Raw genomic sequence first — 27,953 nt, 5'->3', positions numbered from 1 at the left:
AAAATCTGTATGTGAAAGAAAGAAGAAAGATTGCCTCTCTTTCCAACTGTACAGCAATTTATCAATATCAATGAAAATTCAGTCTTTGACATGTGAAGAGATATCAACACATCACTACAATGTACTTTCATTAATTGAGCAGCATGTTCCATCAGAGATGTATTTAAGCTGTTTTAACATGCTTTCAGGCAAGCCCACGCTTTAGCCTACCCAAACAAAAACTTCAACTCTCCATGTGCCATGTTCGCATGCCCATCTCAGCTGAAGGTGTGCCAAGTTCGAATATTTTGCTCAAACACACAAACCCGCCCAAACTGGTCGATAAATAGCCAAATGCCACAGTATTGTACAAAGAAAGCATTTCTTGCGATTCCATTCCTGTCACATATACATGTACCTTGCAGTTTATGTAGTGATTGATGATCAGGGGTGTTCCCTACTGGATTTGTGAATAATTTCTCAGTTTCTGTCACTGTTTTGTGTGCAAATTGTAGCTTCTGGCATTTGAGAGGAAAAAAAAGTAATACATTCGTTGTACAATTTATATCAAAGCAAACAAAGCTTGTCATTTTCTCTACAACTTTGCTCATTATATGTTCAGGGCAACAGAAATCTATATAAAGTTACTTAGACTTAAAAACAGAATGTTTTCCAAACCATGACTATGTTGCCCTTACAGAATTATGTGGCACACAGGGGGCTTACACCATGGCACATAAAGAGGTAAGAGATACAAGGAGAGGAAAAATCTTCACAAACTGCATGTAGGCCTAAATTAGCCTTCAGTTACTAACATGATATGGCTGGGGGCATTTCATGAAGCAGTTTGGTCGGAAATTTTTCTGACAAACTGTTACAAGCTACTTAAATCCTTGCATTTGATTGGCTGAGATCAAATTTGTCCGACAACTTTGTCGGACAAATGCTTCATGAAATGCCCCCCTGTGACACCCAAAGTCAAGAGACCTCCACAGATCCTAAATATTTCTGGAGTTTCAATAACAGGAAGAGAAATTACTAAAGTGGTGTGGCCTGTCTGAAAGTTTAAACTAGAATGGGGACAAACAGTGTGGTGAATGTAAATACGATATTGAGTGACCAGATCTCTTCTCACAAGGATGATGACCCGACAACCATTACAGACAAAGGAGAAATCCCATATATCTACATACATGTACTTGATGTATAGTAAAAATGGATCCCATCCAGATTTTCCCAGCTGGAGTACAGAAGTTACTTTCAACATTGGAAATACACATGGCTACAAAACAGGCCCAAATAGAGTTCAGGTATTCAAGGTTACTGATCAACAGTTACCAGTGAAAGCTTACACATATTTTCACCATTCGCTTCAAAGCATCAACTGATTAGGCATAAAGAGTCATTACCAATGACGGGGAGAAAGCTGATCTTGAGCAGGATTCGAACCTACGACCTGATCTCCGGACAGGCGTCATCTCCATTAGACCACCGAGCTTCCGCCTGACAGCAAGTGTTGGTTCTAATCCTCATAGCATGCAGCAGGTACTGCGTAATTATTCAAATTCATGAAATTCTTCCGTCTAGATATTTCCATTGCAACGGATTAACAAATTGCCCTACATCGACGTAAATAAGCACTGTATTGACTAGTGTTTTAGTAGTAGCCATGATTATTATTTGTCAATCAGTTGCAATGAAAATGTCTAGATGGAAGAATTTCATGAATATGAATAAAGCTGATCTTGTTCATATCTACAAAAAGAGTGAGCATTGCAGATGAGAGAATCACAGACTTGTCTCCCTTACATTAAATGTTTGTAAGGCATTGGAGCAGATTGCCTGTAGAAGCATCCTTCAGCACCTAGATAACCACATCATACCTAATAATGCTAAACAAAGCTTCCACATGAATCAATCCTGCATGCCTCAGCCCATATTTGCCTAGTCTGGCTTCCAGACCCTCTGCCCATGCTATTTCGCTATTCAGGATATTGACGCCCTCAACTTCGAAAACTAGTATAGTTTAAGGTGGTTTTGTCCTGTTTGCCTTTGGCAAAGGCGGCGACAGAGTCCAGTTGGCAAAGGGTCTGGAAACCAGACTAATATTGGCCATGTAAGATTCGGCAGAAAGAATTGGTGGTGAGCAGCTGAATATCATTCTACTGGATCTGTCAAAAGGCATTGACAAATTTCCCCATGGCAGACTCGGGTACAAAACCAGCTTTGTGGGATTCAAGGCAACACTTGCACTCATTCCTGGACATACGTGTAGAGCTTGTCCATAAACTGTTTTCAGAGGGAATTACTAGTATCTCAGGGGTTCCTCCAGCTAGTGTAGTGTGCTTGGTCCCCTCCTTTTCCTTTGGCTGATCAATGATCTCACAGAGTGTACATTGTACTTCTGCCCAGACTATCTCTACCCTCCCCCACCCCCTAACCCTATCTGGGAAGGATTCCTGATTTATTTATTTATTTAAACTGTAACATTGCTGGATTATTCAATTATTTGAAAACAGGAGTATTTATGAATTTTCAGTCAATAATATAATAACAGGGCTGCTTTCTATTCTTGAACCTGTAAGGTTACTTATAAAAGTCAATTTGAACATGGTGTAGAATTGTACTTGTAAGAGTTTGTCAACATGATTGATTCAAGGATAGAATATTCAGTATGATATTCATGATAATATTCATAATATGAAATAGTGAAGCTATAAGGGAAACCATAATGGTGAAAATTTGATTCTTCATGCAATGGAGAAAAGAGATGGATTAAAAAAAAATACAAATAAACATAGCAGAGCTGCATTCTATCCACCAGATATTGTACAAGCAACATACTACTCATACCTGAACATCAGACATTGACACAAAGATATCACTTGCAAATACTGAACATACAATTCATTTTCAGTTAACAGATACAGAATAAATACCTTACTAGCATTATACTGTATACGCCATATATTTCGCGAGTCTAAATTTTCGCGAATCGGGAATTCCCAACAATTTCGCGAGTGGTTAAATTCGCGATCGTGGAGTCCTGCACAGAACAGAGAAACGCACATGCGCACGTCACATTCACATCGGGATCAGAGTCAATATTTTCGTGTGTCTTTAATTTCGCGAATAGCACCTGATTCGCGAAATTCGCAATATAAAAACCTTGCGAAATATTTGGCGTTTACAGTAGATGTTTTGGTAAGTTTTTCCATCATAAAATGAGGCTGAAATATCTTGGTAAAAAATCTCAGCATCTCACTAGCTTTTGATTTTGAACATATAACAATTTGGCAGCAATTTTTGACATGAACAGGAGGTCAGTCAATCAACTGTCAACCAGTTGTAACGAACAGGTTGTATTACAGGAGACAACATGAGTCCATAAAATCATTTTATAGAATTAACAAATGTCTGTGAGACATTAAGGTATCATGCTCTGTGGCACATGACTACAGAATGAACTGCTTCAAACTCCATCAAAACCTAGATAGCAAGGGACATACTCCATTCCTATCCTATGGAGGTTTATACTGATTGGATGTTCCTCAATTTAGAGCAACATTACGTAGTCTTTCATAGTGATCAGTGATACACAGGGAGGGAAAGGACCTGAGTAGATCTAGATTAGACCATTTTTCCCTCTTTCAAGCTTTGAGCAAATTTTAGAAACAGCTTTTCAATGAGATAAAACACTATAATCTGCAATTAATTCGAATCAATTGTTTGTGTTTCATAAAGAGATCTGTAGAGAGTACTGGGTCATCACTCACATGACATGCAGTATCATAATCATATAAGTAGTAAAATCAAATCAATGTTTTGCCTGCAGTGAAACACAGCTACACTCTACTTTTTAAAATAGCTATGACCACTGACACACAAATAATGATAAGACATTCTCTTATACATATATTTCAAACACCGATGGTCTCTCAGGATACAAAAGAGCAGAGATTTGATATATACAGGATATTTCTTTAAATTACATATCTTTTCAAACACTGATGGATATTACAAAGAATTTCACAGTTTCAAGGATTGGCAAAACACTTACAATATATAGAATACATCGCCATGCTATTACATCCATTACAGAGAAAATGCCCTGAAATAAAGTAAATTTGCAATCAAACCATGGACATTCTACAGTAAATGCAATAAAGAATTACACTTTTCATCCAGTTTCATTTATCAAATATAAATGTTTCCTAGCCTTTGTGGCTTTGAATAATGTAAATGACAGTGAATTTAGACACAGAACAGCACTATTTGTGGTGATGAAATGCACAGTATCAGATGCAGGATTTACTTTTGAAATAAAAGTACTAAAACACAGTATGCCTATTTGCGGATTTGCATTTCGATAGCTGAAGTCTATCATTCATACATCACAATACCAAAAGCAGATACATGTATTAGTATATGATGGGTCTCTGACTATTCACAGGGAAAGAGACTTAGTTAACCACCATCAACTGAAATTTACTCATGTGATGCTAATTTTCTTTTGTTTCTATGATCTAACATCAGTCATAATACAGACACCAGACGCGAGGTCTTATAGGCAGCATACATCTCACTAATAAAAGTTACTCTCTTTATTTAGATTGGTGCGACACACTGAAAAGGGAAAAGATTAATATACTTAGCATATGTGACCAGGCACCACAAAACCAACTAAATGTCAGGCTCCCCTATTTATGTGAGGATGTCAAACAGATGAAATGGGTCCATCTAGTCAATCTTTACTTTTTTATATTTTCTAAAAGAGCAATCCTTTGTAAACCTAATTCTAAAGTCTGGGATCAAAAAGATGAATTGGAAATTGTGTTCTTCTTAGCAATCTTTCTAGATCAGGTTTTAGGTGAATAGTGTGGTTAGCTTTGTCTTCAGAGTCTTAACATTTCTTTAAAGGCATTTACACGTGCTCACTTTCAACTCAGCAACTTCTGAAAAGTCAATTCTACAGCCTTGAAAGTAAGCAGTAGCCATGAATAGAATGTACTCAATGAGTGTCCCAAATTGCAGCGTAATCTGATAATCCCTTCATTGCGATTGTCCTGGAGTTTTACATCCTGCTTTTTGTCCCATTCATGGCTCAGGGCACAGCTTGGTGAGGTTAAGCTCTTGAATATTCCCCAAACTTCAAAGACTCTTTTCTCAGCAAACATTTTCCCCCCTTTGTGTACTTTCTGTCCATTTTTCAAAGCTTTTAACCATGAATAACACTTCATGAAATTGTAAATAGGGTTTCAGCCAGCCCTAGTTATTACAAATATATCCCAACCTCACAGAAAACATTTGTGCAACATAAAGGGAGGAGAATACCATTCTATTTTCTATTTTGAAAACCTACTGAAACTCGCCGAACATGCCTGATATTTGTGACATAAAGCAAAATCATACTATGCCCTATAGACAATATGCATGTCCAAAGTGTAACTGTTCTCCTGGTGAGCGGTTTATTGGTATATAGCGGGGATGAATGCCATACCAATGCAAAGTGAATCTAATGCTATTCTGCTTCATTTGAATGATCTGCTTTAAAAAGAACAACAGTAATGACGATCTTTCAAATAGAAGGTAAAATTCCATGTCTGTCAGGCACTTGTCCGCCCTGAACACTTCAGCAAAAGTCAATGTCAGCATTCGCTTGGCCTTGCTAGTCTAGAGTCTGCTCTTTTAGAATCTGCCCTTATCTAGAAATCCATATCCGGCGACTTTTTGTTGGTTTTGTGATGCAGAGTCACATACGGTGCCAGATCAAGACATACGATCGTACACCAATCAATAAAGCTGCTCAAGGTATAGGTAACTTGGTAACAATATATCCACAGCAATCCAATGAAGGGTTCAGACTTATTAAAGACCTATCATTTACTATCTATGAAAAATCCTACGACTTTACTAGAAGAAATTGTAGGTGTTATGATGTGACAGCATCTGGGCAAACTGCCTTATAGGCAATGAAGAAGTCTGTGAAGTCAACATAAGGATCTATGAGACCATCCTCATCTGGCTCTGCCTTATTTTCATCATGCCGATTGAAGTCAAACACTCTCTGTGGCTCCCCATTGCTGCTGCATGTATTTGAAGTTGTACTACCACTTCTTGTGTCCTCTGTATTTTCATCTTCTGCCATTTCCTCATCCTGACTGCTGGCTGTCTGGTAAGGGGAGGGGCGGGGAGTGGTATGTGGGTCATCCTGGTTAAAGTAGGACTGGTGGTTGCTTGGCTGAGGGGTGAGGTCACCTCTGATGGCACCAAAGGGAGACCTCTGTGGATCACTAGTGCCGTTATCCACCTGGATATACAGGGGTGTTGTGATAGGGATGGAGGTCTGTGTGTCAGCTGGTACAGGATTGACACCAGCTGTGCTGATGGTGAGACGAGGAGGCTGGGAGCCAGAAGGCAAGAGAGGTGAGAAAGGAAGGCTAACCTGGTTGAAAGGTGTTGTGCTTGTTGGGCTTGATATACGACTCCCAATGGGGTAGTTAAAATTGCGCACTATAAGTGTGATATCTTCCCTCTTCTGACACATGGCCACACGTTCACCACCTGAGAGATAGGCATCGTGATGTTTCCGAACTACCTTGTCCACTACAGCTTGTGCCACGCCACTAAGGGTAGCCTGGACCTCAAACTCTGCCATTGCAATGTATGCTAGGTCAAGATTGGCCTGAGTGGTGCCAGTAGCCTCAATCAGTGAGTGGCTGAGACCATTGGAGTACATCATCAAGAAGCCTGTCATATGTCTCATATCTAGACCTCCAATAATGTCAGGTTCTGCAATAATGGGTTCACTCTTGGCATCACTGTGGAAACGAAAGAGGCCTCATTAGAAACATGCCAGAGAAAAAGGTCACTTCTTCCACTCATAGATATAGAGAGAAAATTTCATTTTTAAATGTTTGACAATAATGTTAAAAATATATGAAAGATGTAAAAGGTTCAAATATCACAGCAAAAAATGTAAACTTGACAACATATGAATTCATCCATTAATCATGTTTTTATAATGTTAATAACTGAAGAGTTTGTTCGCAAAAACCGATAAGTCCATTTTTGAAGATTTTGAAGTACGGTCTCTGTCATAAAGTACAAAATAATACCTTTTAAATGATATATTGGTCACTACATATAAAGGTACATTTTGGAAGTTATGGTCAAAAGAAGCCAAAATGTTCTTATTACTCTCTTTATTTTTCTTGACCTTTAATCGCAAATATCTCCATTTGGCAAATATCTCCATTTGGCAAATATGGACTTATCGGTTTTTGCGAACAAACTCTTCAACTATTCCAATCATGAGAATTATTTTGACAAACTTACTTGATGACCTACATGTCCCTTTCTACCCTCTTGTCAGAATATATAAAGTGCATGTTATGGCAGTACGTGCAAATGTGGAAAGAAAAAAAGATGTGAGTCAAAATATGGCAAAAATACACAAATAAATATATTAAAAAATCAAATTATGATACATACTAGAGAGATGATTGTATTACTACAGGAAGAGCTTCAAACATTTAAAACAAATCCCCCCCCCAAAAAAAAAAAAAAAAAAAAAAATGTAATAAAGTGCTTGCACTAAATAAAAAAATTACATTGTCTTGGCTCTCAAAAGACTTCATTAGCTAGAAATAGTTGAGGAAAGATGAGTAAACAATGCTGCCAGGCATACCGAAAGACTTGCATGCCTCTGAAGTCTCCTTTCACCATGTAGTTGCCAATAGTTCTTGTAGCATTCTTGTCACCAAAGAGCTTGCACGTCTGTATGACTGTAGTATCCACACCAAGCTGGCTTAGCCGTAGTAATTCATCCTGGTTGAGGACAGTGTGGTCCACACTCAGCTGGCGTACCTTGGTGGTGCCATCTGGTTCCAGAGTGCAGAGTAGGGCGTGGGAATCACCTGGTAAAGGACAGAGTTTAGGTTTCTGATCAAGACCACAGCCTAAGAATTCCCCCAAAATGATATAAGAGGCATGTGCACGTAATTATGTTGTTTTAACATCCCTTACACAATTTAGTGATCATCAATTGAATATGATTATCCCTACACCATTATCTTAGAAAAAATATTAGAGGTGGCTTACTGATAAATGAAACATATAAAGTAAAACATAGCATCAAACAGGCTGAAGTGCTTCTTATACTTCGCAATGAATTAAAGTTACAAACCAAAAAGTCTGAGATGTGAATAAAGAAACCTTGATAAATATTAGGACAGCCATATACAAGCTGAACTAAGAAAAAGTGAGATATTTAGAATTAGTTGAACATGAATCTGGTTCCTAATATCCCGTCATGTAATAAGGGGAGAAAATATACAATCATTCTAATTAACATACTGACCAAAGGTGAAAGAAATATTCCATTTGATCCTGATAACTGCTATCCTAAATTGCATTCATGTGTGACAAGAAGCAAACATTACAGGAGAATGCTGAAGGCAGAGAAAATAAATGGAGAATGGAAGAGGGAGAGGAAAAGAGAGGAGAAAAATAGAAATAGAAATGCTTGACAGAGATAGAATGAGAGAGTGACAGACAGAATGAGAAAGAAAAGAAAAAGAATGAGGGGAAATAGACTGGAGAATTTCAACCTATATCCAACAAGTGAAGGCAAGGATATTACTCAGTTGAAATTTCAAAGTACCACTTGCATTAGCTCTTATATCCTTTAATTATGTATCATAACATTGATAACTAGAAATGTCGCTTTGGCGACTGGTATGCCTCCGCCATAATGCATGATTTTCCCAATAGGTCTAGATAGTACATGTGGACAATGTGTGATTACATTTTCACAAAATTGGCAAAATATTGAAATGACAAGTTTGTCACAAATGTGTTGAATGTTCACCTTCCTTGACCTAGGTTTAATTGGATGAATAGGAGAGCATGTATCTAGGGATTTAAGGACTTTAACTCGACTTTGACCCATTCATACATTTAGGCATTGAGTAATTTTCAAGGTACAGGTGTGGAGAAAAAGTGCAATTTCTGAATTGAATAGTAAATTGTGACCATTTTCATCTGGCCCTTGACCCTAAAATTCATAAGATAATCACTTTCAGGCAGAACATGCATAATATGTACTAAGTTTCAAGATAACTTGAGCCACTTCCGAGATATGGAGGAAAAAGTTAGTTCAGCACTTTCACTTGATCTTTGACCTTTTGACCTTTGAGGCAAAAAAAGAAGAAAAAAAAAAACTTTCCAGAGAATTTCTATTAGGTTACACATGTATGCATACACCAAGTGTAAAAAAAAAAATAACCCTGCTGGCATTGCATGATAGGAGGGAAATAGTAAAATTTTGAAGTGTTGCACTTGACCTTTGACCCCTGACCTTTGACCCCATGAACCCTACATTCTCTAGATAATCACTTCCAGTCAGTATATGTATATAGTATGTTCCATGAAGATACCTTGAACAATTTTCCAAGGTATGGAGAAAAAAAAAAGTTTTAATATTTTTACTTGACCTTTTGACCTTTGACCTTTGACCTCATGACCCAAACTTTCACTAGATAATCTTAATTGGGTAATACATGTATACACTAAGTTTCAAGAAAATATCTTCAGGCATTCAATAGATATGGTGGAAATAGTGAAATTTTATGTATTTGACCCTGACCTTTTGACCTTTGACCTTTGACCTCATGACCCAAACTTTCACCAAAGAATCTTAATTGGGTAATACATGTATACACTAAGTTTCAAGAAAATATCTTCAGGCATTCAATAGATATGGTGGAAATAGTGAAATTTTATGTATTTGACCTTGACCTTTTGACCTTTGACCTTGAGCATGTGCACCCAAAAGTTGATAGGCACAACTTCACCCCCTAATACACATACATGCCAAGTTTCATTATGATACCTCAACGGGTTTTGATAGTTACCTTGTCCACAAAATTCATTACAGACGGACGGAAGGACGGACGGACAGACGGAAGGACGGACGGACGGACGGACGCTACGACGGACGGACGGACGGACGGACAACCCGAAAACATAATGCCTCCGGCACCACTTCGTGGCGGAGGCATAAAAATAAGGAAAGCATAAAAAACTCCAATGTACAAATGTTCTCCTATGACAAAGATTTCCTAAACTTAAAGATTGAGATCACATATAGTATTTTCAAAGTAGATACATAACTTGAATCCAACAAATGAAGGCAAAGCCAATGCTAAATCGTAATCTCAACATATCACTCACATCAGCTCCTACATATCAATTTTATGTCACTACATTAATAAACTTGTCAGTTTCCCTTTGTTTGCATTTATCAAAACAGATAAAATAAGGAAAGCATAGGAAATTTTCATGTACTGATATTTCTCCAAACACATACGGACTAATATTGAATGTAATATGTCCTATTTTTGTTGTAAATGCTCAAGCATTCATACTTAATCATCAATATATTATCTGAAACTAGAAATGTCGCTATGGCGACTGGTATGCCTCCGCCATAATGCATGATTCTCCTAATAGGTCTAGATAGTACATGTGGACAATGTGTGATTACATTTTCACAAAATTGGCAAAATATTAAAATGACAAGTTTGTCACAAATGTGTTGAATGTTCACCTTCCTTGACCTAGGTTTAATTGGATGAATAGGAGAGCATGTATTTGGGGATTTAAGGACTTTAACTTGACTTTGACCCATTCATACATTTATGCATTGAGTAATTTTCAAGGTACCGGTATGGAGAAAAAGTGCAATTTCTGTATTGAATAGTAAATTGTTACCATTTTCATCTGGCCTTTGACCCTAAAATTCATAAAACAATCACTTTCAGGTGGAACATGCATTATATGCAGTAAGTTTCAAGATAACTTGAGCCACTTCCGAGATATGGAGGAAAAAGTTAGTTCAGCACTTTCACTTGATCTTTGACCTTTTGACCTTTGAGGCAAAAAAAGAAAGAAAAAGAAAACAAAAACTTTCCAGAGAATTTCTATTAGGTTACACATGCATACACCAAGTGTAAAAAAAAAAATAATCCTGCTGGCATTGCATAAACATGAGGGGAATAGTAAAATTTTGAAGTGTTGCACTTGACCTTTGACCCCTGACCTTTGACCCCATGAACCCTACATTCTCTAGATAATCACTGCCAGTCAGTACATGTATATACTATGTTCCATGAAGATACCTTGAACAATTTTCCAAGGTACGGAGAAAAAAAAGAAGTTTTAATGTTTTTACTTGACCTTCTGACCTTTGACCTTTGACCTCATGACCCAAACTTTCACCAGAGAATCTTAATTGGGTAATACATGTATACATTAAGTTTCAAGAAAATATCTTCAGGCATTGCATAGATATGGTGGAAATAATGAAATTTTATGTATTTGACCTTGACCTTTGACCTCAAGCATGTGCACCCAAAAGTTGATAGGCACAACTTCATCCCCTAATACACATACATGCCAAGTTTCATTAGGATACCTCAACAGGTTTTGATAGTTACCTTGTCCACAAAATTCATTACGGACGGACGGAAGGACGGACAGATGGACCACATGAAAACATAATGCCTCCGGCACCACTTCGTGGCGTGGCATAAAAAAAGGGAAGAAGTGAAAGCTGGAGTAAAAAGAAAAAGAAGGAGAATAAAGCATGAGAAAAACAGAGAGGGAGAGAGGAAAGTAAGTAATATTGAACAAAAGAGTAAATCCTGGTTACTTGCAAAGAGAGCTGTTGGTGACAGTTGGAATATCAATGCTACATATTAACAATGAGGGAAATGGGAACTTAAAAGGATGGAGAAAAGAAGAGAGAGAAAGAGAGAGAGAGAGAGAGGGAGGGAGAGAGAGAAGTAATAGCAATTCCCCAAGAGTGAGTGAGTGGATTACTGAGAGCCTTTTATGATTTCTTCAGGAGACGAATCATGTACAGTATTGGGCTATTCATGTAATGTTCAGTTTTACAAAGATCTCTGTCAATTTGTTATTTCTTTGCAAGATAAGATGTAGTAGCTCGAGTAGCTGGTAACCAATATTGCCAGTTGTACACAGAGGACTTCTCTTCAATCAAAGATCACAACCTCATATCACAAACTCAGATCACAAACATGAAGGGCATATGAAACACAACATCAACACGATCCTAACATGAGGTGACAAGCCCTCTTGTAGATGTTTTCAATGTCATCTACAGGTCAGGTATTTGGGAAAGAGATAGGCTAAAATTCAGAACAGGTGCACAGTACTCTAATTAGTAATATTGGTCGAATGTAAAAGAAACTAGAATTATCACTGAAGGTGAATAATACCCCCGCCCCTAGTGTTGCTTTATAGTATGTGATGTCATGAGGGCAATGACGTTGATACCAAGTTTGTGCCCTTGTCGAATTGGAAACAGAATAATTTTAGTTTACTGTATAATTACAGAGTTGACACTGAGTATAAAACTTACAGCAAATGGAAACATGCTTTCCCCCAGCATCACTACACTTAAAGAACATCATACACACCAAATTTGACCTTCATAGCTTGAATGGTTTATTTTGATACAAAAATGAGTGGTTACCATGGCAACACATTTTCCTTAAACTAACACATTGGTGTCTTGCAAAACTACACTTCTAGATCATGATACATACTATAAATTTGACTTTAATTGCTTGAATGATGGAAAAGTTATTCGATCTGCAAGGTTTTGGTAAAATTGTGGTTACCATGGCAACAGTTTGTGTGACAAACACAAAAATTATGTGTTCCAATCTATACCTCAGGGCCATAATGCCTACCAAATTTGGTTTCAATTGCTTGAAAACTGTGGAAGAAGTTCACTCCACAGGATTTAAAAAAAAAAATGCGGTTACCATGGCAACGCATTGTCCGATACAAATACAAGACATTTTGCAAAACTACACTTAAAGAGCATCATACACACCAAATTTCACCTTCATAGATTAAATGGTTCAATTTGATACAAAAATGAGTGGTTACCATGGCAACACATTTTTCTTATATTAACACATTGGTGTCTTGCATAACTACATCTCCCAATCATCATACACACTAAATTTGACCTTAATTGCTTGAATGATGTGGAAGTTATTCAATCCACAAGGTTTTGGTAAAATTATGGTTACCATGGCAACACTTTGTCCGACAAACACAAAAATTATGTGTTCCACATCTATGCCTCAAGGCCATAATGCCTACCAAATCTGATTTCAATTGCTTCAAGACTGTGGAAGTTGTTCACTCCACAAGATTTCGACAAAAACATGCGGTTACCATGGCAACACTTTGTCAAGTACAAACACAAAGAGTGTCTTGCATAACTACACCTATAGATCATCATAGATACCAATTTTGAAATTGATTGCTTAAATACTATGAAAGTTATTCAATCCACAAGGTTTTGGTAAAATTATGGTTACCATGGCAGCGCATTGTCCGACAAACACAAAAAAAACATGTCTTGCACATCTATACCTCAATATCATCATTTACCCTAAGTTTCATTTAAATTGCTTCAAAACTGTAGGAGGAGTTCGCGACGCAAGATTTTGCAACAGACCGACCAACCGACCGCCCGCCCGACCAACATCACGGTGATTCCTATATACCCCCTTCACACTATGTGTGACGGGGGTATAAAAAATAAAAAAGAAATAAATAAATACTTCAAGGGCAATCCGAACCCAATGAGAATCCTTAACGTGTGAACACAGCATAACGTCGCTGAGGTGACAAGACCTTGTATCTTAAATTTTGGTGAAAATGACTTTTTTGCATTGGTGGTCAAATAATCGGTTAAGTGATGTCCTGTCCAAATCCCAGCTGTCTTACCCCAAAAATGAAGCCACCACGGCATGTCAAAGGAACGGCTATCCCATTCAGTATAGTGCTTTGGTCGCCATGTTTTTTGGCTCTCCTGAACATTTGACATTTTTGAGATACGAGGTCTTGTCGCCCCAGCGACGATAATTGCTTTCTTCACAACAGTTATGATCAAACGGGGATCCCTAACCTCGAGAAAGATATCATAGAGGATACTGTAAAGGTGGCTATTTTCGTGCGACTAATTTTTCACGCTCAGCTGGGTAAGTAGAGTTTTGCGTGTTTTTATTTTTGTAGACATCAACAACTGGAACATATTGCAGGCAAAAATATTCACGTGCTTTTATTTTCGGGCTAGTTTCTGTGTGCGCGAAATGCGCGAAAATTTCCACTTTACAGTAAGCTCTATCAATGAGCATCGTGTGGACAGAACTGTAGATAAGTGTGACCACTCCATGAACTCAGCTCCCCCACCTCCCACATTTTTCTCCGCTTACAGGTCAACCTCCTGAACGTTATACACTATAAGTGCATTGTGCTTACATGGATGGAGTCCAAACATGTCACACACTTGTTAGTTCTGGGGTCATCGTAAAATTTCCGTTTCTGTGGTTTTATCATTGAGTGGAACTCGCTCATAGTTACAGGGGGCAGTGAGCCTATCCTCTGGGATAGCTGCCTTCGAGGATAAGCTCTGTCGTGTGAACACATGGTATAGTTAGGGGCCAGAGCTTATCCTCAAAGACACCTATTGTTGAGGTTAAGGATCACCGTCTGCTAGTCTCCGCAACATCCCTGAACATTCCATTTCAAATCTTTTTATTGTCATCCCTAACCACTTAAAGGTGCATAGTCCCAGTAATGTAGAGGACGCTGTTGATGATACTGCCGATCACCGTTATCATTGATATGGAGATTACCGAAGTTGAGCTGTCATCAACAATAAAGTGCGTAGGTGTTGCTAAGTAACGTTGCCTTCGTTGTCTTCTCTGCGCATCGCGCAGTCTGTAGTAGTGCCAGGGTGCGTGCATATGTGCTTGTTATTATGACATCACAAAAGAAGTTTTCTAAAGCTGTCATTCCCCTCAGCCGAATCATGAGCCGAACTGTGATCGGACCACTGACTACAGTGAATCGGACTTCTTCGGACTTGGGGAAGTGGGCCACATCGTAAGCGCTAAAGAGGAGTCAATAGTGTAGGTCTCTATGGGAAACTTGCGCAGTGCGCCCGCGTACGCATTTGACTAAACCACCGGGACCATGTACCTTTAACTCTTTATGTGCCAAGTTCCCACGCCCGAGTCAGTTGACCGTGTGCCAACTTCGCATACTCTGCTCAAACGCACAAACCCGCCCAAACCAATCAACAAATTGCCAAATGCCACAGTACAATGAAAGTGTTTCTTTAGATTCCAATCCTGTCACATGTAGCTTGCATTTCACATGGTGATTGAATATCAAGCAGAGTTACTGAATTTGAGGGTAAATTCTAACTTTCTGTCGCTGTTCTGTGTTAACAAGTAATGCCTCCATAATAATGTAGGTACTGATCATTTGAAAGAAAAACAAGGAAAAGTAGAAATTACGCGGTGCGTAATATATGTCCCCGCCGGAAGTAGCATTTAGTAGCAAAATGTACAATATAGGTAAAAAGATGAAGGTCAAAGGTCAAAGAAGTCAAAGGTCAAAATTGTATGTAGAAGTTTTGAAGCCCTCACCTAGTGCCATCACATAAAGCAAACGGAATCGAAATCGGGTTAGAAATGGCGAAGGAGTAGCATTTTGTAGCCAATGTACAATATAGGTAAAAAATCAAGGTCAAAGGTCAAAGAAGTCAAAGGTCAAACTTCTGTGTAGAAGTTTTGAAGCCCTCACCTAGTGCCATCACATAAAGCAAACGGAATCGAAATCGGGTTAGAAATGGCGAAGGAGTAGCATTTGGTAGCAAAATGTACAATACAGGTCAAAAATCAAGGTCAAAGGTCAAAGAAGTCAAAGATCAAAATTCTGTGTAGAAGTTTTGAAGCCCTCATCTAGTGCCATCACTTAAAGCAAACGGAATTGAAATCGGGTTACAAATGGCGAAGGAGTAGCATTTTGTAGCAAAATGAAAAATATAGGTCAAAAATCAAGGTCAAAGGTCAAAGAAGTCAAAGGTCAAAGAAGTCAAAGGTCAAAATTCTGTGCAGAAGTTTCGAAGCCCTCACCTAGTGCCATCACATAAAGCAAACGGAATCAAAATCGGGTTAGAAATAGCGAAGGAGTAGCATTTTGTAGCCAATGTACAATATAGGTAAAAAATCAAGGTCAAAGGTCAAAATTCTGTGTAGAAGTTTCGAAGCCCTCACCTAGTGCCATCATATAAAGCAAATGGAATCAAAATCGGGTTAGAAATGGCGAAGGAGTAGCATTTTGAAGCAAAATGTACAATATAGGTCAAAAGTCAAGGTCAAAGGTCACAACTGAAATTCTGTATAGAAATTTCAAAGCTCCCATGTAGTGCTATCATATAAAGCAAACAGAATCAAAGTCGGGTTAGAAATGGCGAAGGAGTAGCATTTTGAACATTTTGACCACACACGGACACACACACGGACGGACGGACACACGGACGGACACACACACGTACGGAGCCCGTTTCATAGTCCCCTGCTCGAACTCGTTCGGCGGGGACAATAATCATAGATTTGTTATACAATAATACAGCAAAGCAAAGCTTGGCATTTTCTATACAGTTTGTTCATTTTGTGTTGTCGAGGGTAAGAAAAATGAATACAAGTTACATAGATTTGAAATACATGTTCTCCCAAAGCACGACTGCATTGCTGTCTCAGAATAATGTGGCACACAGGGGATTTACATCATGGCACATTGCAGAGACAGGGGGAAATTAGTGAAATTTTAGAATTTGAACTTTTATCAGCTTTAAACTTGAGCATGTGCATCTACAAGTTGATACACACAGCTTTGTGCACTCATTAAATACATGCTAAGTTTCATTTGGATGTACTTCAACGATTCTTTAAAGTTACATCATCTATAAAAATTGATTATGGATGGACGGACGGATGACCCAAAAACATAATTATGCCTAAGGCAACACTTCATGGAGGAGGCAAAAAAGGGAACTCCACTTACCAACATTGGCAACATACAGCTTGTCACCATGGATAAGGGTTACAATAGACGATGTTCCTCCACTGAGTTCTTCATCCATAGATTGGAGTTTGTCCATCTCCCCTGGAAACTTCTGATACAGCTCATAATCAGTTAGGCCCTGAAAGAGAGCAAGGTAGTGTAAAACTGCTGTACACCTACTTCATGTGACACAACATGCTGTCAGTCTGTACAATCGGCGCTCTCTGGCATAAAAGCTGTAGTGATTAAAACACTATTTTGCCCAGGCATAATCAGCCACATTATTTTTTATTTATCGTGATTAACAATCAAATATTTGTAATCTTATTCTGTCATCTATACATGTATCACAATTTTTATTGCTTGCACGCAATTGCTACTTTTTATTTATTTGTGTTTTTTTTTTATACATACGGCCTCTTGTCCTGATGCAAATATCATGCAAATAACTTCAGGATCAAAATTATGCAGGTTACTGTAAAATATGATATTTTAGCAGCATGACATTTTCATGAAATGGAGCCAACAGCCTTTTCCACAGCATGAAATTTTCGTGAAGTGCCTTTGGCATTCAATGCATATCATAGTGTAGACAAGAGCCTTCACGTGCATTTTAATTTCGCATCTTGGCTCTCCCGAAATTAAAATGCATGCGAACATTCCTCGTTTTACAGTACTCTCCTCTCGCTCCAATTTTATGACCAAGTTAGTAATGCCGATATCATCTGCATAAATGAGTTTATGAAAGGAGTAGGTGAAAGAAGACAAAAGGCAACCAATCATAAATATGCATTTTCCTCATAGTCTTTGAGAGCAACATTGCATTGACTAGTCTCTTTTAATTGGAATACCAAGTGAACACATGGCACCAGCTTGGGATCTAAAGCTGGGCAAACCCTCACTCTAACCATGACCATAACCATAACCATACATGTAGTTTAACTCTAGCTTACTGTCTACAAGGATGCCATTCCATTTCACTGACACAACAAAAAATATCCAAATATGTAAGCAAATATCCAAACTAGAGAAGCACTCTGAGAGCACAGACCTTTGCCTAGCAGCTCATTTCCACCACTGATCTTGTTCCCCATAAGAGATCAGTGATTTCCACCTATATGTATACATGCCAAAAAATCGCCCGATTTCCCAATATAGAACCCTTTTGTTACGTCATCAACTTCCAGCTGCGCAGCGCACCTTGCCCTAGTAGAAACTAGAGCACACACTTTAGTGCGCATATGATGCATCACGCATTACCCCGGGGTACCGTAGTATCCCGGGTAACTGCGTTGTGTAGCACCACCTCACGTCCACTCAAGGACAGCCAGAGAAAAATGCATGCACTGTGTGTGCGTGTGCATAGCATTCCCATGCCTCTGCATGTTATACTATGCGTGCATGGAAGCTGTGATACCACTAGCGTGTGCTTTTAATAGTGCAGCGCAGTGCAGTGGCTAGCGCGCGCTAGCTCCAGCACCAAAATAATTTCCTCTTTTTGGCATCCAGGGTACAATCTTTTTAAAAAAATATTTCAATAAAATGGCTGATTTTTATTTGGTACCCCGGGATACCATTTATGTCATCATATATAGAATGCAAACCTCAAAAAATGCGCAGCTTGAACTCCCAAGTTCACTGACCTGTACCTACCAAAATATCAAAAATCCTTTGTAAAATCCATGAAAATTCCCAAATCACTACCATAGTTATATCATCTGTTCCTTGTGTCATTTTCAATCTTTCCTGTAAGTTTCACCCAAGTCCGTTCACAACTTTAACTCATTTTGAACTCGGACAAATAAATAAACCAACGCCGATAAAAACAAAACCTCCTACCTTGGCGGCGGTAATGTGTATCATGCTCAATGAACAAGTAATATGAAAGAAAACACCTCAAACAATAAACCTGACACACTACAAGAACTTCCAGAATGTCATATAATCTAACACAATCACTGACATAATTTTGAATGACATTGTATCACAACTCACAAGAGATTCTCTTACTGTAAAAGTAGAAATTTTCATTTGAGGAATTTTACACACTTGGCCAGATAAGATAAATCTTGCGTCTTTAATTCCACTAAATCAAAACATTTATATAATATTGACTGGACTCGAGGGAGGAACCAGAAAATATTGCCCAAACTGAAAGAATATTGCCCGAGTCGAAGACGAGGGCAATATTCTTTCAGTGCGGGCAATATTTATCTGGTATCTCCCAGAAGGCCAGTAAATATCATAATTATTACCTATCCCCTAGGTAAATTAAGAAAATATGTGAATATGGCTATACACTATGATATAGATCAAACCACATTTGACTACCTGTAGATCATCAACATGTAGAATAATTGAAAAAATTGTTCATCAATGTATATCATTCAACTCCAACTTCAAAGATACATATAGTTGTAACAGACGAACTTCTGAACGCTTTTACACTTTATTTCTACTTCTGTTTTAAGTCTACATTTGGAGAGTTGTAAAACTGATGGTCACATGTGCAATTATTGAGCACAAATGGACTAGTCATTGTTTGACGCATAGTGCTGCTGTAAGTGGTCGACCTTGTATGAGTTGATTTATCAGCGTTCTTCTGCGGTGCGTGTAACCGACACCCAGCGACTTCCTGGAATGTTTTCTTATCGTGGTCGATCGGAATGAGGTGGGGAGAGAGATTCCACTCTTTCTCTTTCCACCTCCCTGTGTAAAGTGAATGGCGAAAACCGGAAGATTGCACTGTTTGCACACATTGTTTTGTGTACGGTACGGTGTGTGTAACCGACACGCAGCGACGTGGCGAAACGAATACTGACTGCTGACCTTTGACCCTGCAAAATAACAACTGGAATTGCCTCGCAAAACTACCTCGTATAGGTAATAATAAATAATGTTACATACAACAAGCAAAATATCTGTATGTGTTATTTTCACACTAGTTTCTGATAGTGCGAAATGCTAAAAAATTTCCACGCTGCAATAATGTCCACTTTTACGGTACTTGTACGGAAAATTGTTACTACATCCACTGATTACTGTGATTTGTATCCAGAGCCTTTCTTTCACATGGGGTACACAATGTCATCCTACAGACCATCTGGGACTTGTAAACCTGGAAACTCTTAAAAGTTAGGTTTTTTTTGTTTTGTTTTGTTTTTTTGCAAATGCAATGACTTTAAATAGGATAAAATAGGATAGGTAGCAGAAGATTCTTACATCAGGTAGGGAGAGTTTCAGGTTGGTTCTCTCAGCTAGAATGTGGTCCAGCTGCTCAAAGTAACACCTTTCCACTGTTTCAAATGACTGTTGTAGGATACGTTTCACCTCTGCATCATCCTGTACATCCATCAGTTGTCCAAGCAGAAGCTCTGCTGGCAGTCGTTGGTGAGCAAAGTTGGCCACATGCACTCCATCATATCCATCAAAGATGGCATACAGGTAGTCATTTTGCTCTGTCCTACGACCAAGCAGATGGAAAAAGAATTGTCAACATATTTAGACTCCGCCTCATGGTTTAAAACCCTTCTTTCTCCTTATGAGTTTACAACAGAGAAAACTGTTTGCTTGTTTTAGACATCAGAAGCTAACATGGCTAGGACAGAACACTGAAAATGATGACAAACATTATGTCTAGCCCCAGTCATGACAATCCCATATGTGTGCTAATGTTTCAAAACAATAACACTGCAGCTCCATTAGTCACCCGACATATGATTACAGGAGAATGATTTCGAACATTTAAAGGGGAAGATACCACTATGGATTCAGTGAATGTAGAAATATGATAGCAATGAACTTTGAGGAAAATTGGACAATCTGTTCAGAAGTTGTTTTTTTTCTAATATGAAATTCAAAAGTTTGAATAATTTCATGTGCCGTTATCATTGAATAAGACAACAATTGTGATGTCACAGTAAGGCTACAATATAAAGAAAATATACAGAGAATAAAACATACTTTGATTCTTCCAGTAAGCAAATAGAAAATCTTTTAGATTATAATGTGCTACATAAATTTAAATCATCATCATTACTAGAAAAGCACTCTGAGAGCGCAGACCTCCGCCAAGCAGCTACTTTCCACCGATGATCTTGCTCTTCCCAAAGAGATATTTCTCCTCTCCACCACTGGGGAAAAGCTCTTTGCCAATAAAGAAGCCTTTGTTACGTCATAAACCCTCAGCTGCGCAGCGCACCTCGCCCTAGCAGAAACTAAAGCATGCACTTTAGTGCGTGTTTGAAAACCTCAAAAATGCGCAGCTTGAACTCCCAAGTTCATTGACCCTACCTGTCAAAATATCAAAAATCCTTCATAAATTCCCCAAAAATTCTTGGATCACTACCAAAATTTAATTATCTGTTACTTATGTCATTTTCAACCTATCCTGCAAGTTTCATCCAAATCCGTGCACAACTTTTTGAGTTATTTTGCACACGGACAAACAAACTATTAAACAGACAAACCAACGGTAACAAAAATATAACCTCCTCCCTTGGCGGAGGTAATAATGAATGAGCACTTAACCAAACTCTTTAACAAGGCAGGGGGAATAATATATTAACCTGTTGAAAGAATGTGTAATTTTTATACAAAATCAAAGTTGTGGAAGTCAAGTTTGGCATTGCTGGAAGTCTGGTTAAACATACAAGATGCCATCTCCACTCACATTCAGTACTAGTAATTGTATGTACAGAGCCAATGCTAGATCCCCTGTAAACTAGCCACGTAGGGAATGTACGCAAAAACCGTAAACAAGGCCACATAAATTTTAGCCTGTCTGCTAATCAAGATTGTTAAGAACAGTATTAAAGAATTTGTGGCATTTTAATGTTTTTCTCATCATGCACCTTAAGCTAAGCATTCATAGCTGCACTTTGTTACATTTGACTTGGACTATTAAATGCAATTATTTTACTCAAGATGCAGTTCCATCCACATTGCGCAGATTTTAAAGTGGTGGTGTGAAAATAACTCTGCTTTCTGAGATCAATAGTGATAATGATAGTATCTTTTGCATCAGTGTATAGAGCTTAATCTAATGCAGACTTTGTTTTGTCGATGACACTAGCACCAGCTCCAAACTTGAAATTGCCCAGTGTAGTGTGCTATTTTCTCTCCTTACTTGAAATGGAAGAACTTGTCCTCAAATTCATGGTCCTCATTCCTGCCGCCATCTGCACGGTAAATCTGGTTATTTGAGTAACCAATGCCAGAATGCCGACATACAGGCAAGTCATCTGTCCAGCTTGTGCTATGGAGGGAGCTCTGCATAATGGAAGTAAAAGAGTTTAGTTTTAATACATATTCACGGAGAACAGCTGTTCACAAATATTTGGTATCAAGCTTTGTAATATACAAGTGTTCGCATTTCTTTTTGATATGAAATATCAGGTGACATCATGTTTGTTTGGTTCCTGTTGTGGCCAATAATGACAATAAAAATATGTTTATGGGGTAATAAAAAAATAATGGGTTTTTCTACAATGCATTTGTGATCAATTTGTGATAAATTAATCATCTGTCAGAATAAGCAGCCTGGAATACTGTGATTAAAAAAAAAACAAAAAACACTTATCAAAGAGTGTGAATACCTTGATATGAAAACGGCAACCTGATAGACTTACCATATAACACACATGTATCAAATGTTTCACTGACATTTGATCTTTACTTTATGTGATAGGAATCACAAGGGCAACACATCATCAAGAAGTATTGGCTATGTTACATACAAAAGTGGCAAACATTTCTATTCTAACTTGTGAATAGATGTGAACATATTGTGTGATTGGTCATAACATCATCTTTACCTAGAGTCTGAAACATCTTTATTTGTGACCCTGCAACACAAAACCAACAAAAAGTCACTAGACATGGATTTTTAGTTATAAGGGCAGACGTCAAGCTTTTAAATTATATAAATCAATTCAAACTGACTCTCTTATCTTATCTAAATATTGGAAAGAAGGCACACACTTTGGAAAACTGTGTACTGAGAAAAGAAGCTTGGAGGTATAGGGTCTATTCAAGGACTTAATCTTTACTAAGCTATGCTAGTTGTGCAATGAATGGGACAAAAAAAAAAAAAACAACCAGGATGTAAACGCTATAGCAACAACAATAAACAGATTATCAGATTAGGCTGAGACTATTAAAACTACGCTTTAAAATTAACACATTCTGTCCATGACAAACACTAACTTTCAAAGCAGGACCACCCTTTCAAAAGTTATTAGAGTTGAAAGTGAAGAGCATGTAAAAGATTATTAAAAAATGAAAAGGGGCCTACATGTATAGGGCATATGGTTTAATTACACTATTCTACAAAAAGTGCTCTACAAAACATTGCTCAAAACACTACTATTCCATTTGTTTTATGATCCCAAACATTGACATTGTGTAGAAGAATTGCTTTTTCAGAAAACATGACAAAACTTAAGGTTGATCCGTTTCACACAGCTTGTATTCTGAGTCCTCACGTAAAATGAGAATGTGCCAATTTTTGTTGGTTTTGTGATGCAGGGTCACATAGTTGTAAAATGCATAAAAGAACCAAACAGACTTACACTTTCTGAGAACTTTTTAAATTGTAAACAATGTTGTGGAGTCAAAGGGAAATTTCCCAGAACAAAGTTGTACATGTACTTACATGAAATTACAACTTTACATTTTCCTCAAACAATGGTGACAAACAAATTAAAACACATAGCATGTGCACATATAAAATGGAAAATACCATTAAGCATGCAATGATCTTCAAATTGTAGGGGTTTGCTACACAATGTCAAGAGTGACAAGCATACGAAATACATCATATAGTTGGTAATATTCATAAACCATGCAGACTCACACATGGACTGGGTATCATGAAACATTGTCATACATCTTACGAAACAACTCTAGAAAGTTTTGAAACAAGTAGCAGTTTACAATCAAAGACAGTCAACATTAAAGAGATTTGAGAGATTACTAGCAATGTTAATAGTGATCATGAGTTTACTATGTCTGTTTTATGAAACATAACAAATTATAGTGATTTAATTTGAAATTGTAAATATTGTCGCTTAAGCCAATTAACCTGTTGAGGACAAGTCCCGAGTATACTCGGGTAGGTATCTATGGGAAATGTGTGTTGTCGCAAAATCAAACCCTCCTCAACGACTTAAAATAAGGCCAAATTTTTATACTGGTTTATTTCAACTGAGCGGGGCACTGACTCGGGGTAACTGACCAGCATACTGTATAAAGTCCAGCTGTATTAAAAATCATGTGGTGAATGCCAAAAATATTGGTGATGTGCTCTAACATGAATTAAATCCATTACACTCTGATATCCATCATGCCCTGTTGTTAATATTGTAACTGCTCTCATCATGTCAGGCTGAAAAAGTATGAAGATGGTCATTATAATGATATTACAATTTAGGTAATAACAACCATAATCTAAGAATACAATTTCTCTAGGCATGCGGGAAAAAATTTGTTTTGTGCAACACCATTGTAGATCACATCAGCGTCATATAAACACATTGCAGTTCCAGCTGGGGGGCATTTCATGAAGCTTTTTGGTCTGATATTTTTCTGACAAACTATTACAAGCTACTGAAATCCTTGCATCTGATTGGCCGACAGCAAATTTGTCCAACAAAGTTGTCGGATAATAGTCTTGCATACCTGCTTGGTTGCAGTTGGTTATCTCCCCCACCCCATACCCTACAATTATCCAACATTTATGTTTTTCATAGTTCATAATGTATCAATAATTTCTTGGCAAAATGCGGCTCCAAATTGTGTTCTTGTAGAAATACATGTCTAATAGATGGTGTGGTGACTTTCATGCTGAAATCAGATAATGGAAATGAAAGAAAGATTATTTTTGAAGTACAAAGTAACTCACTTTTGACCTCAGAATGTGTACATTGACCACTGATATACAATATATATATGTATTAAAGTACCATAGTACTGTTTCACAAACAAGACAAAAACAAAATTTAAGAACAACAACTTTAAACACGAACAGCATCTTTATGCCACAGTTTTACCTTGGAAGATGAGGCTAACATTAGATTCCTTGGACTGAGGTGCTTGAGGATTTAAAACTGAAAAGCAAACATCACTAGTCAGCACAACAGACAAGCAAACATGCTTCTCAGTGAGGGGATCAAATACAATTATTCTTGTTGTCTTTTTTTTTTTTCTACAGCAAAACTACCAGGCCACAAAGTATCCTGTATATGTATTGATATGATTTTACAAGATAACATGACTGAGCATTGTTTCACTGCAAATGTTCATTATGCCAAATAATGCTCAGTACTTAAACTTATGGATATTTTTGCACGAGTAATTTTTTTCATGCTTAGCTGGGAAAGAGGAGTTTTGCACAGTTCTAATTCTGCAGAATCAAGACATTAACTGCTGGGACACAATGGCAAGCAAAAATATTTGTGTACTTTTATTTTCATGCTAGTTTCTTCTTACATCAAAATTTTCATGTTTTGAGTTAGTCCAGCATGTACCAATATGAATATCCACTAGAAATATGCACAAAAATGAAATACTGTATTACTGGGTATAATTCCAATACAAGCATGCACAGATTAGTAAATGTGACTGATCTTTTTGAGAGGAATCTTACAATTTCCTGCATTTAAAAAAAAAAAAAAAACCTAAGAATAATTTCCCTTCAATTCAGAACTAAAACTACCTTGACGATGTAAATTACAGTACTGGTACACAGTCATTAATAGTGAGCTTGAACCTGAAGCTCATACTCATACAACAGATCCAGAGAGCATGCCATAGATGCAGCAATATGCAGTGCCTATCTAGCAACTAGGCCCTAGTATAGGTAGTACATTCCTAAATTGACATTCATGAGTCTAGTACCGGTACTGCAATTGTACTGGGATTGAGGGAAAACTGAAATGCAAGGCACAAGGGTGTCAAGACCACCATCCTGAAGTGGCCTCTATGGCACTGGAAACCCTACTGTAGTGACTAGCAATACCGTAGTGACTGCAATTATACATCAATTTTGTCCATTTCCTAGACCCAGCTCGACTGCTACAAGTGCTAGTGGGGTGTAATTGCGACCAGCCCAAATGCCACATAACTGTGTGAAGGAGCACCACAGCACGGGGGTTTATATGATGGGGGACCCTATCTCTAGGACCTACAGTAGATAGTACTCAATATAGTTCAAAAATTATCTCAAAACGTACTAGACGCCGCGCCCATCTACCCTTAATCCACATCCCAACCCGAGTATGTCTTGCAGCTACTTTCTAAAGGGTGTATTATAGTATACAAAGTTTACAGAATGAGTTTGCACGTTTTCTGTATATATTCGAAGAGTTTGTTTGCAAAAACCGATAAGTCCATATTTGCCAAATGGAGATATTTGCGATTAAAGGTCAAGAAAATTAAAGAGAATAATAAGAAAATTTTTGCTTCTTTTGACCATAACTTCAAAAATATACCTTTATATAGTGACCAATATATCATTTAAAAGGTATTATTTAGTATTTTATGACAAAGATCGTACTTCAAAATCTTCAAAAATGGACTTATCAGTTTTTGCAAACACACCCTTCATATATATATATATATATATATACATATAACTCTAGCTAGGTCATGAGGTAGTAGGTGTCCAACACATCAACACTGACTGTGCACTAAAACCGACACCCCTCTATAATTGCGCGTAAAGAACAAACTTTCACGTATGCAACTACGCGCAGTGGATTTGCATTCTTCACTGGGGATTTGAAGATGTCCAAATATAAACAAGTTCAACAGCAAAACAATGATACCGTAGATTATAAATGCACATAGGACCTATTAGAATTGGAAAAGCATTAGGCGCCTAGGTGCATTTCACACGTAATAGAGCTAGAGCCTAACAGGGCGTGCGGGTGCGGGGTGTTGGATTCACACGCGACTGACTGAGTGCGTCAAAATAACAACCCACGCCTTCGAAGCAGTTACCTTGGAGCATGTACCACAAATCGCATTTTCAATGGGCGCTTGTGAATTCAGAGTATTTTCTTTACATTTGAGTAAAGTTTCAGGCAAATTGTGAAATATTTTAAGTTTCTATTGACAGAAAAACATTAGGGGGTCGATGTGTTGGACACCCAACCATACGTAGTCCCACACGTTTATATACCTGTGAGTGCGAGCTTCCAAGAGAAGGTGTATTTCGACGCGGTGTTCTTGCACTTGAAGTCATTTTTTTATGACATGTTCACACTCATCAATGAACTAAATGGTAAAAATATCGACAAAGCAGCAGATACGTCATATGCATGTCACCATGTTGAAATGACCAAGGTCCAGAACCTGCAACCTCCCTCCGTGCTACACTACGGTACAGCAGTCCTGGATGTTGTGAAGCTATTTGCGATAACGTCTATGCAAAGAGCCGAGATTAGAAGCTCTTTGGATACTAGTATGTCATGCAGACAACCGTAGCGTGCACCGTATGGAGCCGGGATTTACTACAACGCCGGGATTGTAAACCAACACAGGGATTACACGGTATGGTGTCACGCCGGGATTTGTGAACGACGGGAACTGTAATTATATTCTCGCCGGGAAATGAAAAAAAATCTCGAAAATTGTATCAACGGGAAATATAAATGTTCAATTTTGCCGGGAAATGTAAGAACGCTGCCCGGAAATGTAATCATGTTCTTCAATACGCACTACGGGATGAACTCGATGTCTAACATACTAAGTAAACAAAAGCGCTCATGAACTTTTATTTACCGCTTTCTTTTTCTTGTAAACCCCACAACGGACTCTTCCACGGGGATTTTCCACATTTTTTGCATCTCCTTGAAAAATCTATGATGGATTTTCATCAAACTTAACTTGGCAGATAGAAAGCGCTTCGAAACATGTTTGTATTAGTTCAGTTCAGTTCAGTTTTATTCACCATCAATTTAAGAGTATACAATAAAAAAGATACACAAAGATACATAACTATATAC

At 37.9% G+C, this 27,953-nt stretch overlaps 1 protein-coding gene across 1 annotated transcript; it reads right to left on the bottom strand.

Annotated features, from left to right (window-relative positions):
• Positions 1-1,757: 1,757 nt before the first annotated feature.
• LOC140231635 (TGF-beta-activated kinase 1 and MAP3K7-binding protein 1-like) lies at positions 1,758-27,302 on the bottom strand. Its single transcript, XM_072311785.1, has 6 exons — positions 27,128-27,302; positions 22,073-22,215; positions 20,167-20,407; positions 16,945-17,083; positions 7,670-7,898; positions 1,758-6,800 (listed from the first exon to the last, which is right to left on the bottom strand). Exons 1-6 carry the CDS (start codon positions 27,188-27,190, stop codon positions 5,912-5,914), a joined length of 1,704 nt encoding a protein of 567 aa, XP_072167886.1. The 5' UTR covers positions 27,191-27,302; the 3' UTR covers positions 1,758-5,911.
• Positions 27,303-27,953: the final 651 nt, after the last annotated feature.

The sequence above is a fragment of the Diadema setosum genome, chromosome 8, assembly GCF_964275005.1.
Source record: "Diadema setosum chromosome 8, eeDiaSeto1, whole genome shotgun sequence".
In the NCBI taxonomy this organism is placed as follows: Eukaryota; Metazoa; Echinodermata; class Echinoidea; order Diadematoida; family Diadematidae; genus Diadema; species Diadema setosum.
This window is presented reverse-complemented; position numbering and strand designations above follow the sequence as displayed.